The 25284-nt window shown below is 37.3% G+C and overlaps 1 protein-coding gene across 1 annotated transcript in view; it reads right to left on the bottom strand.

The window, feature by feature from the left end:
* Positions 1–2201: 2201 nt before the first annotated feature.
* twf (twinfilin actin binding protein) overlaps positions 2202–25284 on the bottom strand; it is a 52416-nt gene continuing 29333 nt past the window's right edge. Inside the window, exons 7-8 of the mRNA XM_089097319.1 lie at positions 15978–16099; positions 2202–2748 (exon numbers count right to left, since the gene is read on the bottom strand). Of these exons, the coding sequence (XP_088953445.1) occupies positions 2605–2748; positions 15978–16099 (266 nt within the window). The 3' untranslated portion in view covers positions 2202–2604. The remainder of the gene's footprint in view (positions 2749–15977; positions 16100–25284) is intronic.

Below are 25284 nucleotides of genomic sequence, written 5' to 3'. Positions count from 1 at the left end.
AATAAAAACTGGCGCTAGTGTGAACAAAAAACACTCGTAAAAAGAGGATTGGGGAAGCTCAGCTTCAGGTATAGTGTTAGAGGGTTAACACAGTTTTCCACAAAGTATTTGGCCATACCTGACAAAAACAAAACCCGTTTCAGAAAAAAATATTCCCTTCATAACTACCGCTTTCAAATATTCAAATAGATTAAAGTATACAAAACAAGAACACTACTAAATCAAAACCATAAAAATAAATTTAACAGCTTCACAATTACTATATCACTTATCCATAATTAAGATATGCACAATTCAAAAATGAACCACTGAATAATCAGTTAGATGTAGTCTTTAATATTCATAAATTAATATTATTGATTTTGACATAATTTGATCGAATTTTAATATTGATCATTACGTCTAATGTAGAAAAAAGAAGAGTTAAAAAGGGTTAAGGCCAAGGCCGTGCCCAGAGGAGGGGGTTAGGGGGTTTGACCCCTCCCCCCCGAAATGTTTGTTTGACTGGTAAAATCGTAACAAAAATGGATATAAACAAATTTTGTATGCATTTTTTGTGGTTTTTTTTGTGTAACCCCCCCCCCCCCCAAAAAAAAATTGAGTAAAACTCCCGCCGAAAAAAGAAATCCTGGGTACGGCCTTGGGTAAGGTAATCTCTTTATCATGGAAAAAAGTTCAATTTTCCCCTTTTCCGACATCTTTCAAAATGTTTCTATTTTCTCCCTAAATATCATTTTGAAGAATTCTCAATATAGCATCATTTGATAACGATAAAAATGTCTTTAAATATTTAGCACCAAAAGTAACTACATTCAAGATTTTAAAGTAATTCCAAACATAGCAGAGCACAAGGGGAGGAGATCCCCCTGAAAAACATGTATCTCTTTTCCAACCAAAAGTTGCTGTGCTTACACCACTGTATATAAATTTAGACAGTATAATCATTCCCTATCTCAACCATTAGACAAAGCCAGACCGAGATGCAACTGCTCCGGAGAACATTTAAACAAGTAGAAACATAAGCGACATTAGATTTTTTCACGGGTAGACAAGTCAGGTTTATCTTGAACGCGAAACTTAGCTTCACCTTCGTAACCCTAAATTTTAAAGAATCTAAGTTTAAATAAATTTATTCTAATACATATATAAAAGTCGGTAACAAGTAGTGCACTATTATTTTCAGATATTTTTGGAAATTACAAGTAGGTTTCCAAGTCTCGAGTTGGTTTCAAAGGTATTTTGAGAAAGTTTCTGCCGAAATATATGTTCCGGGTAATATACACTGAACCGCTGATGGCAGATTAAATGGGAGGAGCTATTTGTGCGCGACGATAATGTAGTAGCCAAAAAATACTGAGTTTGATTATACTGCATAAATTTATATACCAGTGACTTACACTTACAAAGATATGAATATAGAACTCCATTTAAAATATACCCAAGTTATGTTCTTAAACAGAAGCACCCATAACAACTAAAGTAATGTAGAATTAACTGAGAAACAAAGATATTCCAGTTAAAGCAAGCATTAAGGCAAGAAAAAGAAGAAAAAAGGACCACTTCAGAGTTGAAGGTTACTCAGTATTCCTGCACAAATTTGACATTTGAAACAATCCTTGGCGACGCAGCCACTGAGGACATTTTAGGGATATTTATCATATCTATGGACTACAAAACCATAAAAAGAGGTTTTATATATATTCTAATGTGTACAATTCTATTCTATTTGTAACACATCTTATTAGACCAGGTATTTGGTATAAACAGTTATATAGTTAGCATAGTACAAAATACTTTATAGTGAACATACTTTACATACTTTATAGTTAAATACTTTATAGTTATATAGTTAACATAGTACTTTTAATACAAAATACTAATTAAAAGAAATCCCGTTAGTTTTCATTTTATAGAATACCATCTTGCACGAATTTTAGTCGATTCATTGTTTTTCCCTTCAGCAGCTTCAAGGAAAATTATGCAACGTTTCTTGTCAAATTAAGATTTATACCCGACCCGTCTTTCTTGAACTAAGACACCACCCTCCAACCCAGAAAAAGATTACCCCAAACATAAACACTTCTTTCTCAACCCAATTTTTCAACATTTTTACTGGGTTTTGAAAACCGAAGAATCTATCTTGTTTCGAAAAATAGTCATTGTGAGCCCTTGACAAAAAAAAAAAAAAAAAAAAAAAAAAAAAAAAAAAAATTGTTTACCTGCCACCCTTTGAATAACCATGCCTAATTTGTTTTATTCCTATTATTCTTTATTACTTGTGGTTAAATTATCAATACATTAGGAAGAGAGAAGGGAGGGAGAAAGTTCCAGCAAGCAAAGTATGGAATATATATTTTTCTTTTATAGAGCTTTAACTACAAAAACAACTAAAATTACTAGATCCTTTATGAAGCTCTTAATCGCCTTCCGACATAAATTAATCTCCTTTATCCCCCTCCAAAGTTTAGAAGTACTTTTGTGAAATATTATTTATCTTGGAGATCATCACTTGTTTTCATAAATCTAAATTAATTTTATATCACTTATTCGAAGATGATCCTACGAAAATTACTTGTATACAAGAGTACCAAATATAAACAGGACCTAGTTTGGCTTTATAATTCGCCTCGCCCCACGATTGGGTGGACCTTTGGGCTTCTCAAATTTCGGCTGATGAAGATTAATCTTTGGGTGAAGTTCATCATGCAGAAACTCCTCTGTTAATTCGGAACCAGAATCGATTTCAATCTGGAAAAAAATTAATAATAAATTAATTGTAATAGTAAATTAATAATATAATTTAATGAATAATGTTAACTCAAAACGAGCAGAAATTAACATAAGTTGGGTGCAAAACCCCTATGCCTTCCCAAGGCCAGAACATAATTTTTACTTTACTGAAAAAATATAAATCTTTTTACTTTTATAACTTTAATAAATATAATAATATTAACATTTTTATTACTAAATATCAGTATATGTATATTAAACTGACAATGCATATTCATTTGTATTTATGTCAGTAAAGTACAAATTATGTTCTGGCCTTGGGAAGGCATAGGGGTTTTGCGCCCAACTTGTGTTAATTTCTGCTCATTTTGAGTTCGACTCGGTTATTTATTGTAATTTCTGTTCGTTTTGGGCTTCATTTATTTATGGATACTGATTTGTGGTAGTTTCACGCTTGGTAGATTCTTTGATTTTATTTTTGCTCTTTTTTTGTTTAATTGAGTTCTTTACTTTTCTTTGAAAAACTTATCTTGTAGAAAAAGTTTTTTTTAATTAATTTTTGTTCATTTTGTTTTGACATAGTCTTTTCAGGGGAAAAGAAATTGATGCTTTGAATCTTTCTGGTTTTTAGATTTTATAGTTTGGCCTGCTATTTGTAGGCTGGAAAAAATTTCAGCAATTTTTAACAACATACACCCTTTTAAAAATCTGGACACAAATAGCACTGTTTAATTTAGTTTCATACCTCCTCTAGTTGACCTGAAATGGAAAACTTAATACCATTCGCAAAAAAATCTGTTTACTTTCTTTGATAGCTGGGATACACTTACGCTATTTTGATTTGGTTAAATTTTAAGAGCAGAAGTAGGCCCGGAAGTTTGAACATAATACCCTCAGTCGTTCTTGGGATACTGCTGAGATGCCTTATTGGGAATTAGCATTATCACAGTGCGTTTTTATTTAATCTTATGGCAACATTTAGTTTTTAAACATCATGGGCAAATGGGAGGGTGGGAGTGGAAGGGGGACTAGTTGCCCTCCAATCACTTTCGACTATTAAAAAGGGCATCAGCCCTTTCTATTTTCAATCGAATGAGCCCTTTTCGAAGTTCCCACGACAACTCCTTCGATACGAAGTGCCCTGGTCTAAACAACAACAACTAATACATTATACCCACGTCGATATTTACTATAAAAATGTCAAGCCTTCCAATCGCTTTCGACTATTAAAAAGGGCACTAGGCCTTTCGATTTCCAATCGAATGAGCACTTTTGGAAACGACAACGCTTTCTATAAACACCTTTTATGCCCCCAGGGCATAAATTACAACCCTTACCCTAAGGTCATTCTCAAAGACCTAATTTCCAGAACTTTCTACTACGTTGAATAAAATGACTATCTAAAATTTTGATTGGATGTGTTTGGATGAATGGTGGGCGTGAGAGGGACGCTAGTTACGCTCCAATCACTTTCGACTATTACAAAGGGCACTAACCCTCTCAATTTCAAATTGAATGATCCCCTTTTGAAGTTTTACGACAACTCTATCTATAAAATCTTACATGCCCCCTGGGTAAAACACAACCTTTGCCCTTGGGGCTCTCGAGAGTTTGTCAGCCTTAAATACATAATTTCCATAACTTACCACTACGTTGGATGAAATAGCTACGTATATACTTTCAAGGAATGCTTTTTATGAAAACGTGGACGCGAGAGGGGATTAATTACTTTCCACTCGTTTTTAAAAAATGAAAAGGGCAATTTCAATTTCCGTTCGAATAAGACCTTTTTGCAGTTCCATCGAAAACTTTCTAAAAAAACTTTATATGCCCCCAGGGTATAACTTACAACCCTTGCACTGAGAGCTCTGAGGGGATTATTATCCTAAAAGACCTAATTTCCAGAATTTTCAACTATGTTGAACAACATGGATATCTACAATCTTTTGTTATATGTCTTTGCGGAAATTGCGGGCATGAGAAGGGTGTTAGTCGCTCTCAGATCATTTTGAACTACTAAAAAAGAGGTAAGCCCTTTTAACTTCCCATTGAAAGAGCCTTTTGAAGTTTCTACGGCAACGCTTTCAATAAAAAATTGATAGGCCCCCAGGGAATAACTTACAACCCATGCCCTGGGGGCTGTGGGGGGAGGGGTTGTCATCCTTAAAGACCTAATTTCAAAAACTTTCAACTACGGTTGAATAAAATGGTTATTTAAAATTTTGGTTGGATGTGTTGGGGAAAAGGTGGGCGTGAGAGGGGGGGGGGGGTAGTTGCCCTCAAATCACTTTCGATTATTAAACAGGGTACTAGCACTTTGAATTTCAAATTGAATGAGCCCTTTTTCAAGTTTCTACGACAAAGATTTCAATAAAACCTTAAATGCCCCCAGGGCATAATTTATAATCCTTGCACTGAGGGTTGAGGGGGAGTGTCTGGGGAAAAGGTGGGCGTGAGAGGGGGGTTAGTTGCCCTCAAATCACTTTCGACTATTAAAAAGGGTACTAGCCCTTTGAATTGAATGACCCTTTTTCAAGTTTCTACGACAAAGATTTCAGTAAGAACCTTATCTCTATGTGTGTGTCGTCTCTATGTGTGTGTCGTCTCTGTGTGTGTGATCTCTCTGTGTGTGTGTGTCGTCTCTGTTTGTGTGTCGTCTCTGTGTGTTCGTCGTCTCTGTGTGTGTGTCGTCTCTGTGTGTGTCGTCTCTATGTGTGTGTCGTCTCTGGTTTATCTTAGGTTAGGTTATGGGGGTTCGTTGCCCTCAAATCACTTTCGACTATTAAAAAGGGTACTAGCCCTTTGAATTTCAAATCAAAGGAGCCCTTTTTCAAGTTTCTACGACAAAGATTTCAATAAAAAACCTTATATGCCCCCAGGGAAAAACTTAAAACCCTTGCCCTGAGGGTTGTGGGGGAGTGTCTTCCTAAAAAAAAGGGCACTAGCTCTTTGAATTTCCAATCGAATGAACATTTTATGAAGTTTCTACGACAACGCCTTCTATAAAAACCTTATATGCCCCCAGGGCATAACTTAAAACCCTTGCCCTGAGGGTTGTCAACCCTTGCCCTGAGGGTTGTCAACCCTTGCTCTGAGGGTTGAGGATCTGGAAATCAACTACGCTGAACAAAATGGCTATCTCCAAACTTTGATTGGATGTGTTTGGGGGAATGATGGGCGTCAGGATGGGGGGGCTAGTTGCCCTCCAATCACTTTCGACTATTTAAAGGGTACTAGCCCTTTGAATATCCAATCGAATGAGCCTGTTTTGAAGTTTCTACGACAAAGCCTTCTATAAAAACCTTATATACCCCACGGGCATAACATAAACCTTTGCCCTGAGGACTGTTGGGGATTGTCCTCCTAAAAAACATATATTCTATCTGAAATTTAACTATACTGAACAAAATGGTACTCTCAAATTTTTGATTGGATGTGATTGGGGAAATAATGGGGATTGGGGGGGGGGGGCCTAGTTGCCGTCCAATCACTTTCGACTATTAAAAAGGGAACTAACCACTCCAATTACCAATTGAATGAGCCCTTTTCGAAGTTTCTAAAACAACTCCTTCGATACGAAGTGCCCAGGTATGGAGAAAAAAAAACACATTGTGCCCACATCGTTCTTACTTAAACACTAAATATTCAATGTTTACAATTTTCAAAAAATTTACATGGAAGTTGAGTCGAATGGGTGGGGGTGGGGGCTGAGATGCACGAGGGTTGAGCTTAAAGGAATTTAGTTGTAATAGAACCCTATTAAACTAGGAGAGACAAAAATTTTTAGACTACAAAAGAGGAAAAAAATCTATGGAAAATATAAGAAAAAATCACAAAAATTAAGACATAAGAGGAACAGGTGCCAAGGCCTTTCATGTGTAAGCACCTGCAGCCTGCAGTACCTGCAACTTCTAAACTCTTCACAAAGAGGGAAAAAAAGTTAGATGGAGAAATTATTTCTCGCAGGTGGTCACTGGTCCCGGAGGCAGCTTAGGAACTTTGTAGGCAACTTCAAGATCTCAAATTAATGTTTTTGATTTTATCATAGACAGCGCGATAGCGCTGCCTAAGTGAAGAACGATGTGGCCACATTGTATTAATAATTTTGTTTTTCGCCAAAGCACTTCGTAAAGAAGGAGTTGTCGTAGAAATTCTGAAAGGAACTCATTTGATTGGAAACTGAAAGTTCTAGTGCCCTTTTTAAGAGTCAAAAGTCATTGGAGGGCAACCAGCTCCTCCCCCTCCCCCCCCAAGGCCTATTATTTCATCAAACAAATTCAATCAAAATTATAAGATCAACGTTTTTGTTCAGCATAGTTGAAAAGTTCAGTAACTATGTCTTTGTGGATGTCACCTCCCTCTCCCCCCAGACCTCATGGCAAGGGCTGTAAGTTAGGCAATTCGTCCATTGTTAACATATAGCATATGTTATTGAGAAAGGTTTCCATGTTTGACCTTTACTTTCCAAAAAAAGGCGAAGGGTATTCAGGTGAGCCTTTCAGGAAATGTTGAGGGAAATGATGAACCAAATCCTAATACGCTCTGTGCATACGGGTTGTCAATAGGCCGTAACTCAAGAATGACGGAGTATATTAATTTGGAACTTTCAGGAAAAGAAAAGGGAGATGATCAATTGGCCAAAGGCAATATTTGCATGCTACTACTACTACTACTAGGACATTGAAATAAACATCTGAACAAATGTTGAACTAAATCAAAATATACTATGTGCATACAGACTGTCAAAAGGGCATATAAGCAATATTTTTGGAACGGCTTACTGCGTGAAGATGAAACTTCCGGGGCATCATGAGGGAGCTGTTCAACATGTACACGCTACTACTGCTATTAATACTGCTGCTACTACAGCTTTTACTACTACCACTACTACTATTACACTTGTACTATTAAGACTAAGCGTATAAAGGTGAAAATTTAACAAAATTTTGAGGAAAAATTATAACTAAATCAAAACACACTGTGCATGCAGATTGTCAAAAGGGCATATCTCAAGAATGGATTTGGGTATTAAGTTCGAACCTTCAGATAATCCTTAAAGGGGAAGATCAATTGACCAAAAGGCAATATGTACACGCTACTACTAATACTACTACCACTACTACAACTATTACTTCTATGATAACTACTTGTAAGGCTAAGAGCATTAAGAGGAAAATTTCAAGAAGTATATGAATATCCAGGTCATCGGCAACATCATAGCAATGGCTAATTGCATTAAGTTGAAACTTCCAGGGCTTGATGAGGGGGAGGTTCAACTGACCAAAAGGCATTACGTTAATATTACTGCCGCTACTAGTAATAGTGCTTTTACTGTTATTACTACTACTGTGATTACTATTATAACTATACCTAAAAGTATGAAGGGAAAATTTTCAGGGAATGTTGAGGGGGGAAGGTGAGCTAAATCACAACACGCCGTATTTATACAGGTTGTCAAAAGGGCGCATATCTTGCCAATATCTTTGAACGGTTTGGCACGTGAAGTTGAAACTTACAGGGCTTGTTGTGGGGGATGTTGACCAAAAGACAATATTTGCATCCTAATGTTACTGATTCTACTCTTATTACTACTACTTCTACTAAAACTAATGCTATTACCATTAATTCTACTGCAACTACTATTACTACAGGCAATACTACTTCTGCTACAAAAGCTAAAGGTATTAAGGCCAAAAATTTGGGGATATTGAAACACTGTTGAGCTAAATCGAAAACGCTATGCGCAAACAGGTTGTCAAGAGGACGTAACAGCAATGCTTCAGGAACGGTATTAAGTTGAAACTTTCAGCGTGTGTTAAGGGGAACGTTGAAGAAAAACCAAAGGTGCTATGTACATCCTGCTACTAATGCTACTACAAAAGCTAAGGATATTAAGGTGAAGCTTTCAAGGGACCTATAGGCGGGTGTTGAACCAAATAAAAACGAGCCATGAGCATGTAGATTGTCAAAAGGGTGAAATCGCAATAAATATTTCAAGAATAGCTTACATTATTAAGTTGGATCTTTCAGGGTAAGTTGTTGCGGGGGATTTTCAACTAGTCAGAAGGCATTATGTGTAAACTATTAATACTACTACTACAGTTGCTGAACTAATGACGCTAAGGGTATTAAGATGAAACTTTAAGGGAGCGTTTAGGGGGAATATCAATTAAACGAAAAAACCATATGCAAGCAGGATTTCAACAGGGAATATAAGCAATATCAAAGGCAGAACAGCTCTATCATAGATAGCAATATAATAGAAGCTTTTAAAGGACCTAATCCGATTCGTGATTAAAAGTAGTACTGCCCTTTTTAAGACTAAAAAGTGATTTGAGGGCAAGTAGCTCTCTTCCCAAGCCCATTAATTTTCTAAAAACATCCAATAAAAATTTCGAGACAGCCATTTTATTCAGCATAGTTGAACGATCCAGTAGCTATGTTTCTAGGGATATTGAGCATGTCAGCCCCCCAGAGTTACGCAATTTGCCCACTACGCTGTAAAACTAAATCAAATGAACTGTGTATATGCTGTTCGCCAATAAGATATATAAGCAATATCTCAAGAACGACTAAGGGTATTAAGTTGAAACTTTCAGGGCTAATACTGTTACTATTTCTGCTCTTACAATTTAACTTAATCAAAAGAGTGCAAGTGTATCCAGGTTGTAAAAGAGCCTAGATAAATTTTTTTGGGAGTAGTATTAAGTTTTATTTTTCAGGTTCACTTGAGGAGGTATAAAACTAACTAAATTAAACAATACTATTTGTGTTCAGATTTTAAAAGGGTGTGTTGTTAAGAATGATTAAAAAATTTTCTCCAACATACAAATAGCAAGCCAAACATGGATTGTTATAGACAAAACCCAAAAAAGATTTATATATTATTTTCTTTTTCCATGAAAGAGTATGTCAATAACTTCTGGTCTTCAAAAGAAATGGGGGGGGGGGTATCAGCCCTGATCATGTTAATTTCTCCTCTTTTGAGTTTGACTCAATTATTTATTGTAAATTCTGTCTGTTTTGAGTTGCATTTATTTATTAATGGTGATTTGAAGTAGTTTTACGCTTGGAAGATTATTTGACTTCATTTCTGCTCATTTTTGGTTTATTGGAGCTCCTTACTTTTACTTGAAAAACTTATTTTGTAGAAAGTTTTTAAATTAATGCAATAAAATGAAGAATATTTGGTTGATTTTTTTTAGAATAACCAAAATAAGTTTATTGAAGCGCATATGACACACAGGCCTTTTCTTACCAGCAAAAGCAAGTGCTAAAAACCTAAAGAATCAAAGAGTTTACAGAGAACTTCTTAAAATGAACGTGGACCGACTCTTAAAGGCTTGAAAGCAACATAATTCAGAAAGGAAAACATCGCCCTTGCATGTGGGGCTTTCATTGGAGTTATCTTCAACTGGCCCACGGACGATGTAATAAGCCCCACTTGATTGCCTGTCCTAAGCTCACTCCTAAGGCAAGTGAACACCATTTAAAACTTATTAAAGAGCAACATGCATCCACAGATCGTTATAAGCTTCGGCCATTTCATAAATAACGGACGATTGTGAATACTTGAAAAAGGGGGAGGAGGCTCATTTGATTACAAATGAAAAGTTCAAGTGACCTATAAGGAGGTTAAAAACCTGACCCGAGTAGAATATGTCATCCCGACAGAGCACCAGGCGCTGCCGGGATAACAATGTTCCCATGTCCCATATTGCATGAGATCTAAGTTCCAAAAAGTGATTTTCACCATAATAACCGAAAAGTGCATAAAATGTGTCTCTTGGGGCAAAATGATAGGCACAGGCGTCAAATTATGCAAATAGCCCATAGCCCATACAAAACAAAGGCTTTACAGACACATTTTAATAGAAGTGTGACTGAAACCAGTGTCACACAAGGACTTTAAACTGTATGATTGAAGGGCTCAAATGAGACTATTGGGCTTTTCCCCCCTCTACAACATATTTTCATTTTCATCTGAAACAGTATTTAAGGGTTTTTGAGCCTGCTAATTACACATTTGAAGCCATAAGTTCAACATAGTCGTCCAAAACCCGAACATATTTAAAAACATATTTCACAATGAATGGACGCGTCAAAGCTTGTTGAAATCAGTTAAAATAAGGATTTTAAATAAATATGTTTGAAGGTTTGGACTAACACCCCTACAACATCACGCCCAACTTTTGCAGAGCCAGACACATTGTGCCTCATTCGAATTATGATCATTTAGTATTTAGGATATACCCTTTGAACATTTCATGTAAGTCATGAAAAATCTCTAAGATCACAATATAACTGTCGTAGATGAAAGAACTGAGGGGGCTAAATATTTCACAAATCTTATTTGATTTCAACACAAATAAGGGACTTTTGAGCATGGTGATTACATATCTTTGGCTAATACTGGTATATAGACTTTAAAAACCAAAACACACCAAATACATATTTCAAAAAAGGTTGTTATTCCATGCATTGCGAAAGTCTGAGGCATACAAGCAGTTTCATTCTCTATTGTTGAAGGAACAAAAGTTTGGCAATTAGACCAATGTCTAATTGTCCCATGTCTATGTCCTTACCCAACCCAACTGTGGATGTCTAGAAAAGTTGTACCCAACTCTTGATCAATCAGGAATTATTTAAGAAACGGTCTTAATTATTAAATATTAATTCCTAAAAGTTCCCAAACCAAAATTCCCAAACTCACAAAATATTCAGCACATGCTCTACAAATGGTGTTTGATTTCTATAAAAATTGGTATTGAAAGATTTATTAGCTTGCTGACTACAGATTTCCGTCAACAATTCCAGCCTAAACTCTAAATAAATTAGGTATACACTTTGAAAATCATGAGCGTCTTACAGCTTACTGAAAATTAGTCTTGCAAGAATTCCAATCTGTAAGATTGAAGGGCCTAAAATGAGGGCCCCATGACCGCGGACCCCTCCAATATAACTGCTCTCAATCCCAACTTCGGTCATGCAGACATCCTATACATCTTTCGATTTAGCATCAATTCAGGGATTACTTAGATTTTGGTCCGAAATTAATGAATATTACAGCAAAACTTTACAAAATCAAAACACACCAAGTACATATTTCACAAACTGTTTTTCATATCTGGCAACGTTGGCATTTCAGGATTTATAGAAGTCCAATATCAAAACATTTGAAATAAATATTTGAAAAATACTGCTTGATTTTCATTGGATACGTAAGTTCTGAGGCTGTTGATTGCAAATCTAAGGGTAATATTGCAACAGAGAAAACCAAATTCATTGTGTGGCTACTCCTATAAGACGACTCCCATTAAGAAAACAACACTACTACGGTTTCGACTCTACAACTTGTAGGCATTTACTGTCATTACATCTATTAACCAGTATTACTACTGTTTGCGCATATACAGAAACTAAGTCAATTAAAAACAAAAGGAAATTAATAAAAAACAGTTTCCTATTTAATTATAGTGCGAAGTTTAAAGAAACTTGCTTATGTAATATATTCAATCTAAAACGAGCAGAAAGTACTATGATTGAAGAAATAAAACCTAAAAAGAAAATATAATAAATGAATTTGAAAAACAAATAGAAATCAACACAAATAAGGGAAGCGTTCCCCTCCTCAGACCACTAAAAGGCTAGAGTTTCATTTATGGTTTACTGAAAATAATGATATTAAAAAAAAAAAAGTTTTTTCCTTTTTGTTTAAACATTGAAACTTCCTGGGAGATATTACCATATTTGCAACAGTCAATTCAGTTTTATTGGAAGCTACAGTGATAACAGTGGTCAAATATAGCTCTAAAGCATGGGCGCTCCGAAAAACGGAGGAAGGTTTGCTTGATTTTTTCCAGAGATATTGCCTATAGATTGTTTTGGGTACCAGACTGACCGACCGTATCTCAAACAGTAGGCCGTACGAAAAGTGGGGTTCAATCCCGCTGCCTAGGGCTATAATGAGAGAAAGATTAAGATGGCTAGGATACGCTATGCGGATGAAAAATAACAGATTGCCAAAGATTTCGTCCTTTGTTGGGGTGGGAGGATGTCATAAGGAAAGACTTCGGTGAAATGGAAACTTCCTGGGAGGGTGTAAAGAGGGCGGTTCTGAATAAATTGGGATGGAGAAGTGCGCGTAGTTGTGTTGGCCTCAGGCGACTTGGTGCTGCAGTGAGTTGTTAGTAGTAGTAGCAGTAATTCAGTTTCATTGTTTCATACCTTAATATCTTTTTATAAATGATTTTTTCCTTTTAAATCAATTTCTTTCAAGCAAATGACCCAATGAAAACCCAATGACCAAATTGAACTTTCAGCTTAGTACGTTTATTTAGTAAAGAGGTTAACATTTGCTTTCTGCACAACCTTTTCTTTGATAAATTGAAGAAAGCTCTAAAGCCATGACACTTTAAATGACACTTTAAGAAATCCGCTAGAATATCAAATCATGGCAATGTCTGAGAGTTTCATTCCCCTGGCTGAACTGTTTATTTTTTTAATATAAAGAAAGTTTTTCCCAAAAGCGATTTTTACACTACTTGGTAAGTAAATTAAGCTTTTTATTTATTTTTGTAGCGAGTTACTTTACAGAAGAAACAACTAAGTATAGGCACATAAATGGGAGGGGTGCCCAAAAACTCGCGAAAAATGATAATTTACATAAGAAGTGCCCAAAAACTCAGGAAAATTTAAGATTCTGCGGAGGGATGACACCCCCCCGCTCATTGGGTAAGTTCTGTTTTAGGTTCATAGCAATAAGATCAACCCTCCATACTGAGTTGGTCAATTTGATATTTTGATCACAATTTTTTTTTGTTATTTTGAAGAGAGTTGTAGAGCCATGTAAATGTCTAAGAAATCCAGTAAAATCTCAAATCCTGACAATATCTGAAAGTTTCATTCTACTGGCTAACTGTTTATCTGTAAAATACTTAAGATAGTTTGTCCCAAAAGCGATTGCTGACCCTACTCAGCTAATAAATTAAGCTCTGTATTTACTTTTTAGCAGCCAATTGCCTTACAGGCAATTGGCTGCGGTTAAGGTAGGAAATGAGGTTAGCAGCTGGTTTTGTGTTCAATCAGGAGTTAAGCAGGGTTGTGTTCTATCCCCCTTCATATGGATCATTTTGATGGACTTTGTCTTAAGGACCAAAGGAAAGGCAATGTGAGAGCATGGAATCAAATGGGGTGGAAAAAGTCTCCTGGACTTGGATTATGCTGATGATTTAAGCATCCTAGATGAAAGTGTGAACAAAATGAATGAAGTTTTAGAGGTTTTGCGAGTTCAAGGTGCTAGTATTGGTTTTAAAATTAATGTTAAGAAGACTAAGTCACCGAGGCTAGGAATATGTGAAGAAGAACGGTGCACATTGGTTAATGAAAACATTGATAATATAGATAACTTCACTCACCTTGGTAGTATTATCAGTAAAGATGTCGGGAGCATGGAAAATGTTAAATGAAGAATAGCCGAGGCTCACGGGGTTTTTTGACAGTTAAAGTATATTTGAAAGAATAGGAAGATAAGTCAGCAAACCAAGATTAGAATCTTAGAAGCTACAGTGATGACAGTGGTCAAATATGGCTCTGAAGCATGGACGCTCCAAAAAGCGGATGAAGATTTGCTAGATGTTTTCCAGAGAAATTGCTTAAGGATTGTTCTGGGTACCCGGCTGACTGACCGTATTTCAAACAATAGACTATACGAAAAATGTGGTTCAATACCGCTCTCTTGGGCTATAATGAAAGAAAGGTTGAGAAAGCACATAGTGCGGATGAAAGATGATAGATTGCCGAAGATTGTTCTTTTCGGCCAGCCGTCTAAGGCTAAGCGGAAAGCAGGTCGTCCTCGTCTGGGGTGGGAGGACGTCATAAAGAAAGATTTAAAGGAAATGGGAACTTCGTGGGCGGGTGTAAAAACGGAGGCTTTGAATAGATTAGGGTGGAGGAGGAGCGTGCGTAGCTGTGTTGGCCTCAGGCGGATTGGTGCTGCGGTGAATTGTTAGTAGTAGTAGTAGTAGTAGTATTGCCTTATAGAAGAGAACATATAGGTTCAGGCACGTAAATGGGAGGGGGGGATGATAATTTGTAAAAGAAGCGCCCAAAAGTCCAAATATTCAGGATTCCACGGGACCCCCCCCCCCCCCATGGTTGTCAAGAAACAGCTTAAATTAAAATCAAGTTGGCTAATTGGAGAAAAAACCATGACAGCTGATGGTCTGAGTGAGAGGCACAGTTGGCATAAGTAAACTGTTACAAGAAATAAAATTTCAACAATTGACATAGAAATTATTCAATAAATATCAACTGATCCAATCTGATCCACTGATCAGAATGGGGGGGGAGGGGGAAAGGGACCTCGCCCCCGAGGTTAGGCCCTATCTTGATGCATACAATAAATCAATCTTCCATACAAAGTTGATTAGTTTGGCAGTTCATTTGTTCCGTAAATGCTTCGAATTACGATAGTCCATGGAGGACCCATTATTTCCGTTTAATAAATAATGTGCACGTCAATGGTTCAAATTTTATTCCTAGTAATAGTTTACTTTTGCAGAGAAAAAAAACTAAGAGTGCAATTTTCAATCTTTATGATTCGGGGGGGGGCAATTCCTTATCTTGTTAGGGTGCAGTTTTCACTTACATTTTCACCAATTCGCAATCCAAAAGAGCTCACAAATCTGGTAAGTCCCAACACGGGCTTCTGTTGACGCAAGCCAACGCAATTGTAAGAAAATTACACATCTTCAACCAGAGATTTACAAAAAATCTCAAGTAATGGGTATATTTACGTAATATACGGAAAACTATTTGAGAAAACTAGAGTTGAATTAAACTATTTTAGAAAATGAAAGTTGATAGCGGATTCGTTTTGACATTTTGAGAATCAAAAAATTTTCCTGATTGGAATGATGATCCTGACTCTTAGAAAAACTCGTATATTTTTATCCTGTCACTAGCTAGCCCTCAATATCTACTAGTTGGAGACCTTTGATAAAGTAAACCAATTAATATTTTTTAATTCCTACTTATCCTTTTGGAGTAATCCAACATCCTAAGACATTAGATTGGCATTTTCAAATGGAAGAGAACGGAAAGGATTCAGAAAAATGTTATCTGGTAAGGCGAACTCAAAACATTCTGGTTCAAGCTCTTTATTTTTCGCCTTACTGAAAAATATCTGTGGGCTAAAATATTACTGGATAAAAATTGCGTACGATATTCTAATGGGAGTGACTTACCTTTTTATCGACATTGGCTTTCAGCTCTCTTTCAATGAAACTGACAATGGATGCCTTACAGCTAGAATACAACATTCTTTCTTTGATTGAGCAATTATATCCAGGCATAGAATAAATGAAAACTGAAAATAAATTCTGAATAAGTAAAAAGGAAAAAAAAATCATCTAAAAACAAAACAAAAATTAAATGAACAAATCTATCCTTTGGCGAATCCAGAATTTAAATTGAATTAACAGGATTAGTATTTAACTGATTTTAGTATTTAAACTGAATTAACTTGATTAGTATTTAACCGGATTTAGTACTTAAACTGAATTAACCGGATGATACTTAACTAGATCCAGTTTTAAACTTTAATATTAACAGGTTAATAATTCACAGGATTCAGTTAGTATCGGATTAAATATTTAAAGAATTTGAAAAGTCAGGAAAGCAATTTTTAATAAATTATAAATAAATTGCAATAATTCAATTTTAATATGTAGTTTTTGTTGGTAACAGGCGGCAAATTAAAAGAAAAGAAACACGGATAAATAATGGGCAAAAAATATGCAAAATATAGGACGAAATAGCTTAAGAAGGTGTAGCTTTCCTCTGCAGGTGAAGTTGTCTTTGGGTATAAATTATTTGAAAAAAACTACGTTTCCTAAAGAGTTAAAGAGGCTGAGTCACAAGTTCGAACCTTAAAACGTACAGGGATTAGGAGGTGCAGTTGGGGGGCTGCCACCCTCCAAACACCCGCTTTCGTATATGAACGGGGCTGTGCCCTCCTCAACGCCTCGCTCTTTACGCTAAAGTTTTTATTGTTTAAAAAAAAAAGTTGTAAGAAAGTCAAACTTTAGCGTAAAGAGCGAGGCGTTGAGGAGGGCACAGCCCCTTTCATATACGGAAGCGGGGTTTGGGGGCTGCAGCCCCCAACTGCACCTCCTAATCCCTGTTAAGAAGGTGTGGCTTTCCTTTGTTGTTCAGTCGTTGTTTAGATCTCAGTGTGATTACATCTAAAATCGGATATCATTTCGTAACAACAATTGGCTTGGTGACATATAATCCTCTTCCACAGTTACCAATAATTAGTAGACTGTGAATTGATTATATCTGTGGAAATTATTCTTTGAAATCCGTTGAAAACTTAACTAAATGGGGACTTTTGTATACTAATAGAATCCTGAAAAAGTGGTGCATTCAACTATACCAACATTGCCAGAAAATTAGGACTTTTGAGCATAAAATTTAGTTAATAAATTGCTGGGAATAGGATAATTGCGACGTGTCCAATATCAATTACCAATTGGAATTATACTAATGGTTGTTAGTGGCGTTCAGTGAGGACGCGGGGAACAGTAGCGGACATTTTTTTAGCAAGCACCAGTGCCAACCCTGGACTTGCCACTCCGGGTTAGGTTGAAGTTCCTATTTCCAATTGTGCTGTTTCCCGTCTAAAGAGGCTTTAAATCTCTGCCGTTTGTGCCATTATGTCGAAACCTACGAAATATATTTGCCCGGAGTGTAAACTACGCGCCGCTAGCGGCACGGTTCAGTACAGTCGGTGTCAACTGTGGCTACATCCCATGTGCGCAGGGATTACAATTGAGGAGAGAAAACTACAGAGTGAGTGGTACTGCTTAGATTGCCAGTCCTCCCTTCCTCTGAATCATTCTTCGAAATCACCGATGTCGCCATGCTCCCTACCCCCTGGCACTAAATTACTACGAAGTACCCCCAAGTCTACCCCAAAAGTTACTACCCCAAAGACAGTTTCCAAAAACCAAGCTTCCCAAGCCCTCCTGTATGCTGACTGTGAAAAGTATACCAAACAGCTGGTTTCGATCCAAGAAAATTATGGTACGATGTTAAAAACGACCTACTCCATGAACGTGATTTGGAATTAAAAAAGCTGGGTGAAGATATCAACTCCCGTAATTCCCGCTATCTTGCTATGCAAGATGAACTGTCTACCCTCAAAAGCAATCAAGTGCGAGGGGCTAATAGCTGACCGTCACAGGTGTCCCTTCCTTCGTGCCTCCGGCTGTGCCTCCGTGCCTCCGACACGGAGGCACGTGCCTCCGTGCCTCCGGCACACCTGAAGCAGCGTGTTCCTGGAAGCGAAGGAACACAGTTTTATCTTTGGCTTATGGAAAGCGTACGGCGCGTTTTTCACGACGGCAAACTTTCTCCTCTTGAGAGGTTATCTTTACTTGGTCGTGTTGTTTACTGCGTTCGACATTGGAGATCCTGGGTCCTATAAAGTGGACATTATGCTTTGAACGAGAATTTTATTACCATAAACCTTTACCATTGCTTAGAGATAAATATGCATTCCCTAGTGCTTCTCATTCGTCGATTTAAACGGCTTGGGCTCGAACGTCTTTTCAAACTTCCCGACTTGAATAGCCAACCGTGTGAAGATTTTTTTAGGAAGATGGGATCTCAAACCAGCACTTACAGTACTAATAAACTTTTCGTTCCTCCAACTTCTACATCGGACCGAACTTCTACATCAACATAACGGATTTTGAAGCTCAATATTCTAATGAACAGTTGTCCTTGCCCAAGGCCAAGCAAGTTAGATCCATTGGTGTTGTGTCTGTCAGTTCCGCGACTAACACTGAACCGGGCTCGGAAAATGACGGCATCTTTGAAGATTTGCCAGTGATTGCTCACTGTGTGAAACACCAAGTTGAGAAAAATTGGGTTAGTGAGCCTGTGACGAACATGAAGAATTCTAGGTTTTGTCTTGTCAAGACTTCTGACGTTCCATAACACCAATAAAATCCACGCTATTGTGGCTTCTGAGGGAAAGCTCTGAGAAGCTGAGTAGTGACCGATTAAAACGGGTGATGGTCCAGGGCCGACGAGTAGGACTACTTGAGTCGCCACAAAGCAATGCAGAGGTCGGTGTGAAATCGGAATTGCGTATCGGTGAATGGTATGTTTACAGACCGGTTGGCAGGGGAAAGAGAGTATTAGTTGGGCGGGTCATAAAGTTTGGCTACTTGTCTGGGCGAAGATGCCACTCTGTTGACACGCAGAATATGGCGATGCTGCCAGTGGTTCAGGCTGAATGCTGATCTCACATTAACTGCCGCATTGGTAGACCAGGGTTACTGTGACTCCAGCCTGTATATCATGCATTCAGCAGAATCCGTTTCTATGGAAATCGGCACCAACATTGTCATTGGCTTTGACTCAGACGTCTTCACAAAGCTGAATTCATTTATCCAGAAGACAGGGTTCCACTTTTTTTATGTCTCGTCAGCATCACAATCATCATGTTAAAAATGGCACCAAAACCCAAAACTGACCTCAAGACCATAACCACCACCATCGCCATGTTCTGTGTGTCAACAGAAGGAATTTTGTTTAACATTTTTCAGGGGTAGTTGTTATTTTTTTCCCTCCCTCCTCCTCTCCACTCCGTGATATTTTAATCCAAAAACATATAAATCTTACAACTTTATACATTACCATATCACCTAAACATCAAAAAAAAAAAATTATTATATACCAGTCAATGTATTAGTGGACATGAAGGCACACTACCGTTTAACTTTTTTCTTACCAAATATCTATCGCTCCCCCCGTTCCAGGGTGTCCTTCCCCCTCTAGGAGACGCTTTTCCGGTGGCATTTTTTCTTCAATTTCTTAAAATTCATATCCTTCAATTTTCACTAATACGAATTCGAATTTTAAAGGTGGTCTTCCAAAAGGCTTCCTATTTTAACTTTAAATTCCTTTAACACAAAAAAAAACTATTTTCTATCCCGTATACTCGGCGTCCACAGTCCAAATGAAACCCATTTTTGCGTAGGCACTTTTTTCCTTCTTTTTTTTTCAGCCCTTTTTGCGACCAACTTTAATCAACAAACAAACCAAAATACAACCAACCCATCAACAAAAAACCAAAAATAACCTTAATACCGACGTGCATGAGGGCACAGAACTGAACAGAATCTTGAACCATGTCTTCTATGGACGAGGAGGCCACCCACAGCGGGGCTGGTCCTTCCAGCTTAAGTGCGTGCGCCTCTCGTCCCCTATCCGCTTGAGTTCTTGATATAATTTTATGAGTCTCGAATGCATTCCGAGATCTAGGGCAGCGGAAGCGATGAATGCCATCGGAAAACTTGTTATGCTCAGTAGAAGACTTAGTAGTAGAAGACTTAGTGTTTATACTTGTGCTAACCGAGCTTTGTTTGATTTACTGAAGCTCATTTGTCCAGTTTCTTAGGGTTGTCATTTGAGCTGTGATTATCGAGATGATTACTGAAACGTACCAATATTTTTTTTTAGTTGGTTGCTTTACTTAGCGCTTTTTACTAATAACTCGGTAGTAACAGTTTTTCTGACTGTTGCTTTACATTTTTCTCTTCAAATACCCACAGGTCTGGGTTTAATACCAAGAAATTTGGATTTTTAAGTACATTCGGCAAAAAGGGATCTGTGTTTCTTCCGGATTCTTTCCTGTCAAAGCAGCAGATTCCTTTTTTTCTTAGTACAATTAAGAATCCGAGATCCAGGGGTGCGTCTTGGCACATCCACTAAACAGAAAAGCAGGTATGATAAAAGGGAAAGGGACGTGTGAAGACGTGATAAAAGGCAACTTTTACCGCTGGCCAAGCCATATTGAATAGGGCTGAGAAGCGTGACGTCAATTCTTGGGCGGGAAATTCAAATAACGATGAAACGTGGATGCGTAGACACGTTTTTTCGGAACTTTGGCGAATTGTTTTGGCCTAAAATATTTGTCGTAAATCCTACTAATCCACCAGAACGTTTTCACGTCGAAATAATACTAGGAATATTGACAATCAGTTGTTAGTTACTAGAGACCACGTTTCACGATACTTTGAATTTCGCACCTTGCTTTTTACGTCATCGCCGTGCAGCCCTATGTTGTATAACTTAAAAACCGTGTTCCGGGATTTTTTTTTGAAATTTCGGGATTTTTTTTGAAGAAAAATCTAATTTTATTTTTGAGCTGGTGGCAACGCTGCATGTGTAATAGGAAAAAGGAACACCATCAGTGCCATCGTAGGGTTACCTAGTTTTTGCATAGATATCAACAACTTGCAGTCCTCCGTTCTTCTTCTTTAGGTACATATCAGTTGTTTTCAGTCTTGGGGGTTCTTTTCCTTGCCAAATAAACCCGTAAATGATTTTTTCCAAGTTTTAAAAGATCGCTTTTGAAGGTGCTGAAATATTCGACAGATACCGAATAACAGGCAAGCTGTATATATTTACATATTGCGCCCTTTGGAATATGCCTCCGGCGTGCCTCATGCCTCAAGGTGTCCCTCAAAATGCCCAGTTGTTACCCCTCGATCAAGTGACCCTCACCGCAAAAATAATCCAACTTGAATATAATGCAAAAAACAGTGAAACAATTACTCCCACATTTAACGAGCAAATATCAGTTTTCAGCAACTCTACCGATGACAATGCTAAATCAAATTTTTTACCGCCAAGTGCTGACCCACTTTTAAACCTTCGCCCTGAGGACATTCCTGTAGCTGTGCCAATATTTATTGCGGACCGAAATGAAACGAATGCTAGTGTGACGTCGCTGAGTCCGCTAATACCTGATGTTACTATGGCAACGGACCAAACTGAACAGGATGACGCGAATGCTGCAGTGAGTGCCGAGTTTTTTGATAAATTTCTAGCAGATGATGAAGTGTGCATTGTTTTTGAGAAAATTACTAAAGTGAAAAAGAAAGAAAACCTGAGAAAAAACGGAAAAGAAAACGTAATATGTAAATATTTTAATCGGGGGGTTTGTAAGTTACGTAGAAAGTGCAAGTTTTTACATATATGTGGTGATTTTATAGCAGGTATTTGCAGGATTGACAGGTGTAGTTTTGACCATGTTGACCTCTGTTCCTTTTTAACGTGTATTGACAAATCGTGCAATTTCGCACATGCATCGGTAATAGTGGAGGGTGATATTACGTTTCAACCTTTTTTAGGGCGACGCAAAAAGCAACCGCGATTCCCACCCCTTTCCCCCGCTAGTCCCGTACCATTCTACCGCCAGTCGCACCCCCAAGCATCGGTAATGGTGGAGGGTGGCCTTACGTTCCAACCTTTTTAGGGCGACGCAGAAAGCAACCGCGACCCCAACCCCTCCTCCCTCCTTTCCAATACTATTCTACCGCCAGTCGCATCCCCCTCCCATTTCCCAACACGCATGGTGTCCTCCTCCTCCCTTTACTCCACCCCTTTCACCAGAGACGCATTATTTTTCCCAGTTCCCCCCCCCCTCCTCGCCTTTTAAATCAGCCGAACTGTACCCAGTATCAGCTTTCAGCGTTCCGGTTAAAAACAGATTTTCTGTTTTTCAGTCAACACAAGAGTCGTCACCGGTTGTAAATGGCCCCCCTGCTGATACTCCTAGTTCATGCCCGAATCTTAAATATGAAACTAAGCGTAATAAAACAAGATATGTAGAAAAAGATGTAAATAATGACCGCTGTCAATTTCCGTCATTGTTTACTCTAAATGCTTACAGTCTAAATCAAGATAAGATAGCCGAGCTGGAAGGTTACGCTTATGTGTGAAAACCCTGAATAATTGCTGTCAGGGAAGTGCACCGGCAAAGTAGTGATCATCTCAAAATTAAGAATTTTACTGAGTTTATTAAGCTACGACCCGATGACCACTCCCTTGGAAAAAAAGGTGGTGGTGTAATGTTGATAGTTTCTCAGAAAAAAAAAGATTTTATAAATAAGCTTTCTTTAAGCATAGATTACGTGACAACAAAATACCCTAACGTTGGCATTTGTTTAACTAGTGATAAAAATGATCTAAAACTAGATTTTTTTTTCTTAAAAATAACAAACCAAAACAAGTAGTTTCGTTTCCCACGACAAAAGGAGGAACTTCACTTGATGTTATATGTTCAAACCTTTCTGAATATTACCAGGACCCCCATGAGCTCCCACCTCTTGGCGGAAGCTACCATTTTATGTTGCATTGGAACCCCCTTCCTTCGTATAAAATCAAATACGTTATTGAAAATTTTTCATATAGACCTCTAAATGATAATGGTCTATTTAAGTTCGGTTCATGGATTTCAGAAGAGTACTGGGAAGAAGTATACTCCTCGGATTCTCCAAATGAAAAAGCATCGATTCTTCAAAACAATTCAACATCGATTCTTCGCTGCAACTCTGATAGGCCGTGCATAAATTACGAAATAAAGTATTCAATTCGACAAAAAATTCAACTACGAAAAAAACAAAAGAGAAAAAGAAGCAAATAAACTACATAATAGGATTCAAAAAATTACAAGACAGGCTGCCGCTTCATATTATAATTTAAAAGTTGAACACCTTCTCCAAAGCAAAACTTCAGCATGGTACAAGGAAATAAAAAACTTTCTGGCAAAGGTGCTAATAGTCTAGATTTTGGTCTGGATCAAAGTGATAAAGACACAGCTGAACAGTTAAAGCAAAATTAAAGCATTTAGCAAAAATTATACAGTCACTCCCTTCTTTGTCTGAACAAATGGGAGATCTCCTGTCAACAACATTGATAGAAGCACTGGCGGAAATTAGTGAAAAGGAAGTTTTTATTAAAATAATGAAGCTGAAACGAACAAGTATAACCCCTATTGATGTTCCTGTGGAATTACTTAAAGCTTTCCCAGATAAGATTGTACGCCCTTTGACTAATATTTTTAACTTGATTTCAACTACTCATGAATACCCGTCCATTTGGAAAACTGGGTACATTACTCCTATTCCGAAAAAAGGACTTGAGCTGGATTTTGATGGAGTAAGACCGATAACTTCAACACCCACTTTTAGCAAAATTTACGAAACTTTTTTAGCAAAATGGTTAAAAATTCAAATTGAACCACTAATTGATCCAAAGCAATTTAGCAATATGTCAAAGACGTCCACGACACATTACCTGATTCGTCTGCTTGATTTTATTTTCAAACATGTGGATGAACCAGGTAGATGGCTTAACCTTATAACAATTGATTTTAAAAAAGGTTTTGATTTAATACAGCATGATATGTTAATTCAAAAGCTACTTGTGGAATTTTTTGTAAATCCTAATTTAGTTTCTACTATTCATAGTTTTTTATCTAACCGATTTCAAAGAGTAAAGTATAAAAAAGTTTTTTCAGATCCTCAGCCGGTTTTTTGTGGAGTCCCTCAAGGGACTATTTTAGGCCCAATTTTATTCCTAGTCATGTTTAACAACATTGCCAGTGATATGGAAAGTAGTAGGAAGCACGTCGATGACTTAAGCACAGTATAAATATGTGATAAAGGTGACTCCAGCAGAGCTGCGGCAATCATCGAAAAAGTGAGACAGGAGTCGGCGTCTTCACTGATGACCGTGAATGAAAAAAAGAGTAACATTTTACCATTTTGTTTTTTTTAAGAATTTTAACCCTACTTTTGATCCCCCTGCCCCTGTACAACAAATTGTAAATAAAACTAAATTACTAGGAATAACCATTACTTCTGATCTAAAGTGGGAAGCGCTCACTACAGAGTTGGTAAAGAGAGGTAACGCTAGCTTACAAATGTTAAAATTAATGACAAAATTTCGTGTTCCACCAACCGATCTTTTAAGAATTTACTGTATTTTTATTAGACCGCTTTTGGACTATGCTGCCCCTGTGTGGCATTTCGGCTTAACTCTGGAAAGAATCCAGAAACGTGCTCTGGTTATAATTTCCCGTAGACCTGAAATTCCGTATTCTGAACTATTAGTTAAATTTGAGTTGGTTTCGCTGGAGCGAAGGAAGCTGAAGCTGAGTATGGATTTCGGCACAAAATGCCTTGATAATAATAAACACAGTGATATCCTTCCCTCAGATTTTATCCCTAAACGACCACCAATGGTTGTTGCGGGACCAGTCCTAAAGCTGACAAAAATAAAAGTCAAACATTTGCGGTACGATAGAACGTTTGTTCCCAGTTTCGTGAATGAGTACAATGTTACCCTCTAAAAAGTAGCATCTTTATTCATGTTTATTTGTGTATTTTTATGTATTAATATGATGTATCTTTATGACACATTGACCCATATTTATAACACATCTTTATTTATGTTTATTTGTGTATTTTTATGTATTAATATGATGTATCTTTATGACACATTGACCTATGATATGTATTTATGACGCAAACCGTAATTTGGCAATTGCTATGAAAGTGGTTTTAGAATAAAATGATTTGATTTATATGATTTGATTTGAAAACAAATTGCTAATATTTGACCAAATAGCTTAAAAAGGTGTAGCTTTCCTCTGCAGGTGAAGTTGTCTTTGGGTATCAACAAATT

This window comes from Artemia sp. Qi Xiang Cuo, chromosome 11 (genome assembly GCF_049724085.1).
Source record: "Artemia sp. Qi Xiang Cuo chromosome 11, ASM4972408v1, whole genome shotgun sequence".
Taxonomy (NCBI): Eukaryota; Metazoa; Arthropoda; class Branchiopoda; order Anostraca; family Artemiidae; genus Artemia; species Artemia sp. Qi Xiang Cuo.
The sequence above is the reverse complement of the archived record's forward strand: the minus strand, read 5'-3'. Positions and strand labels throughout refer to the sequence as shown.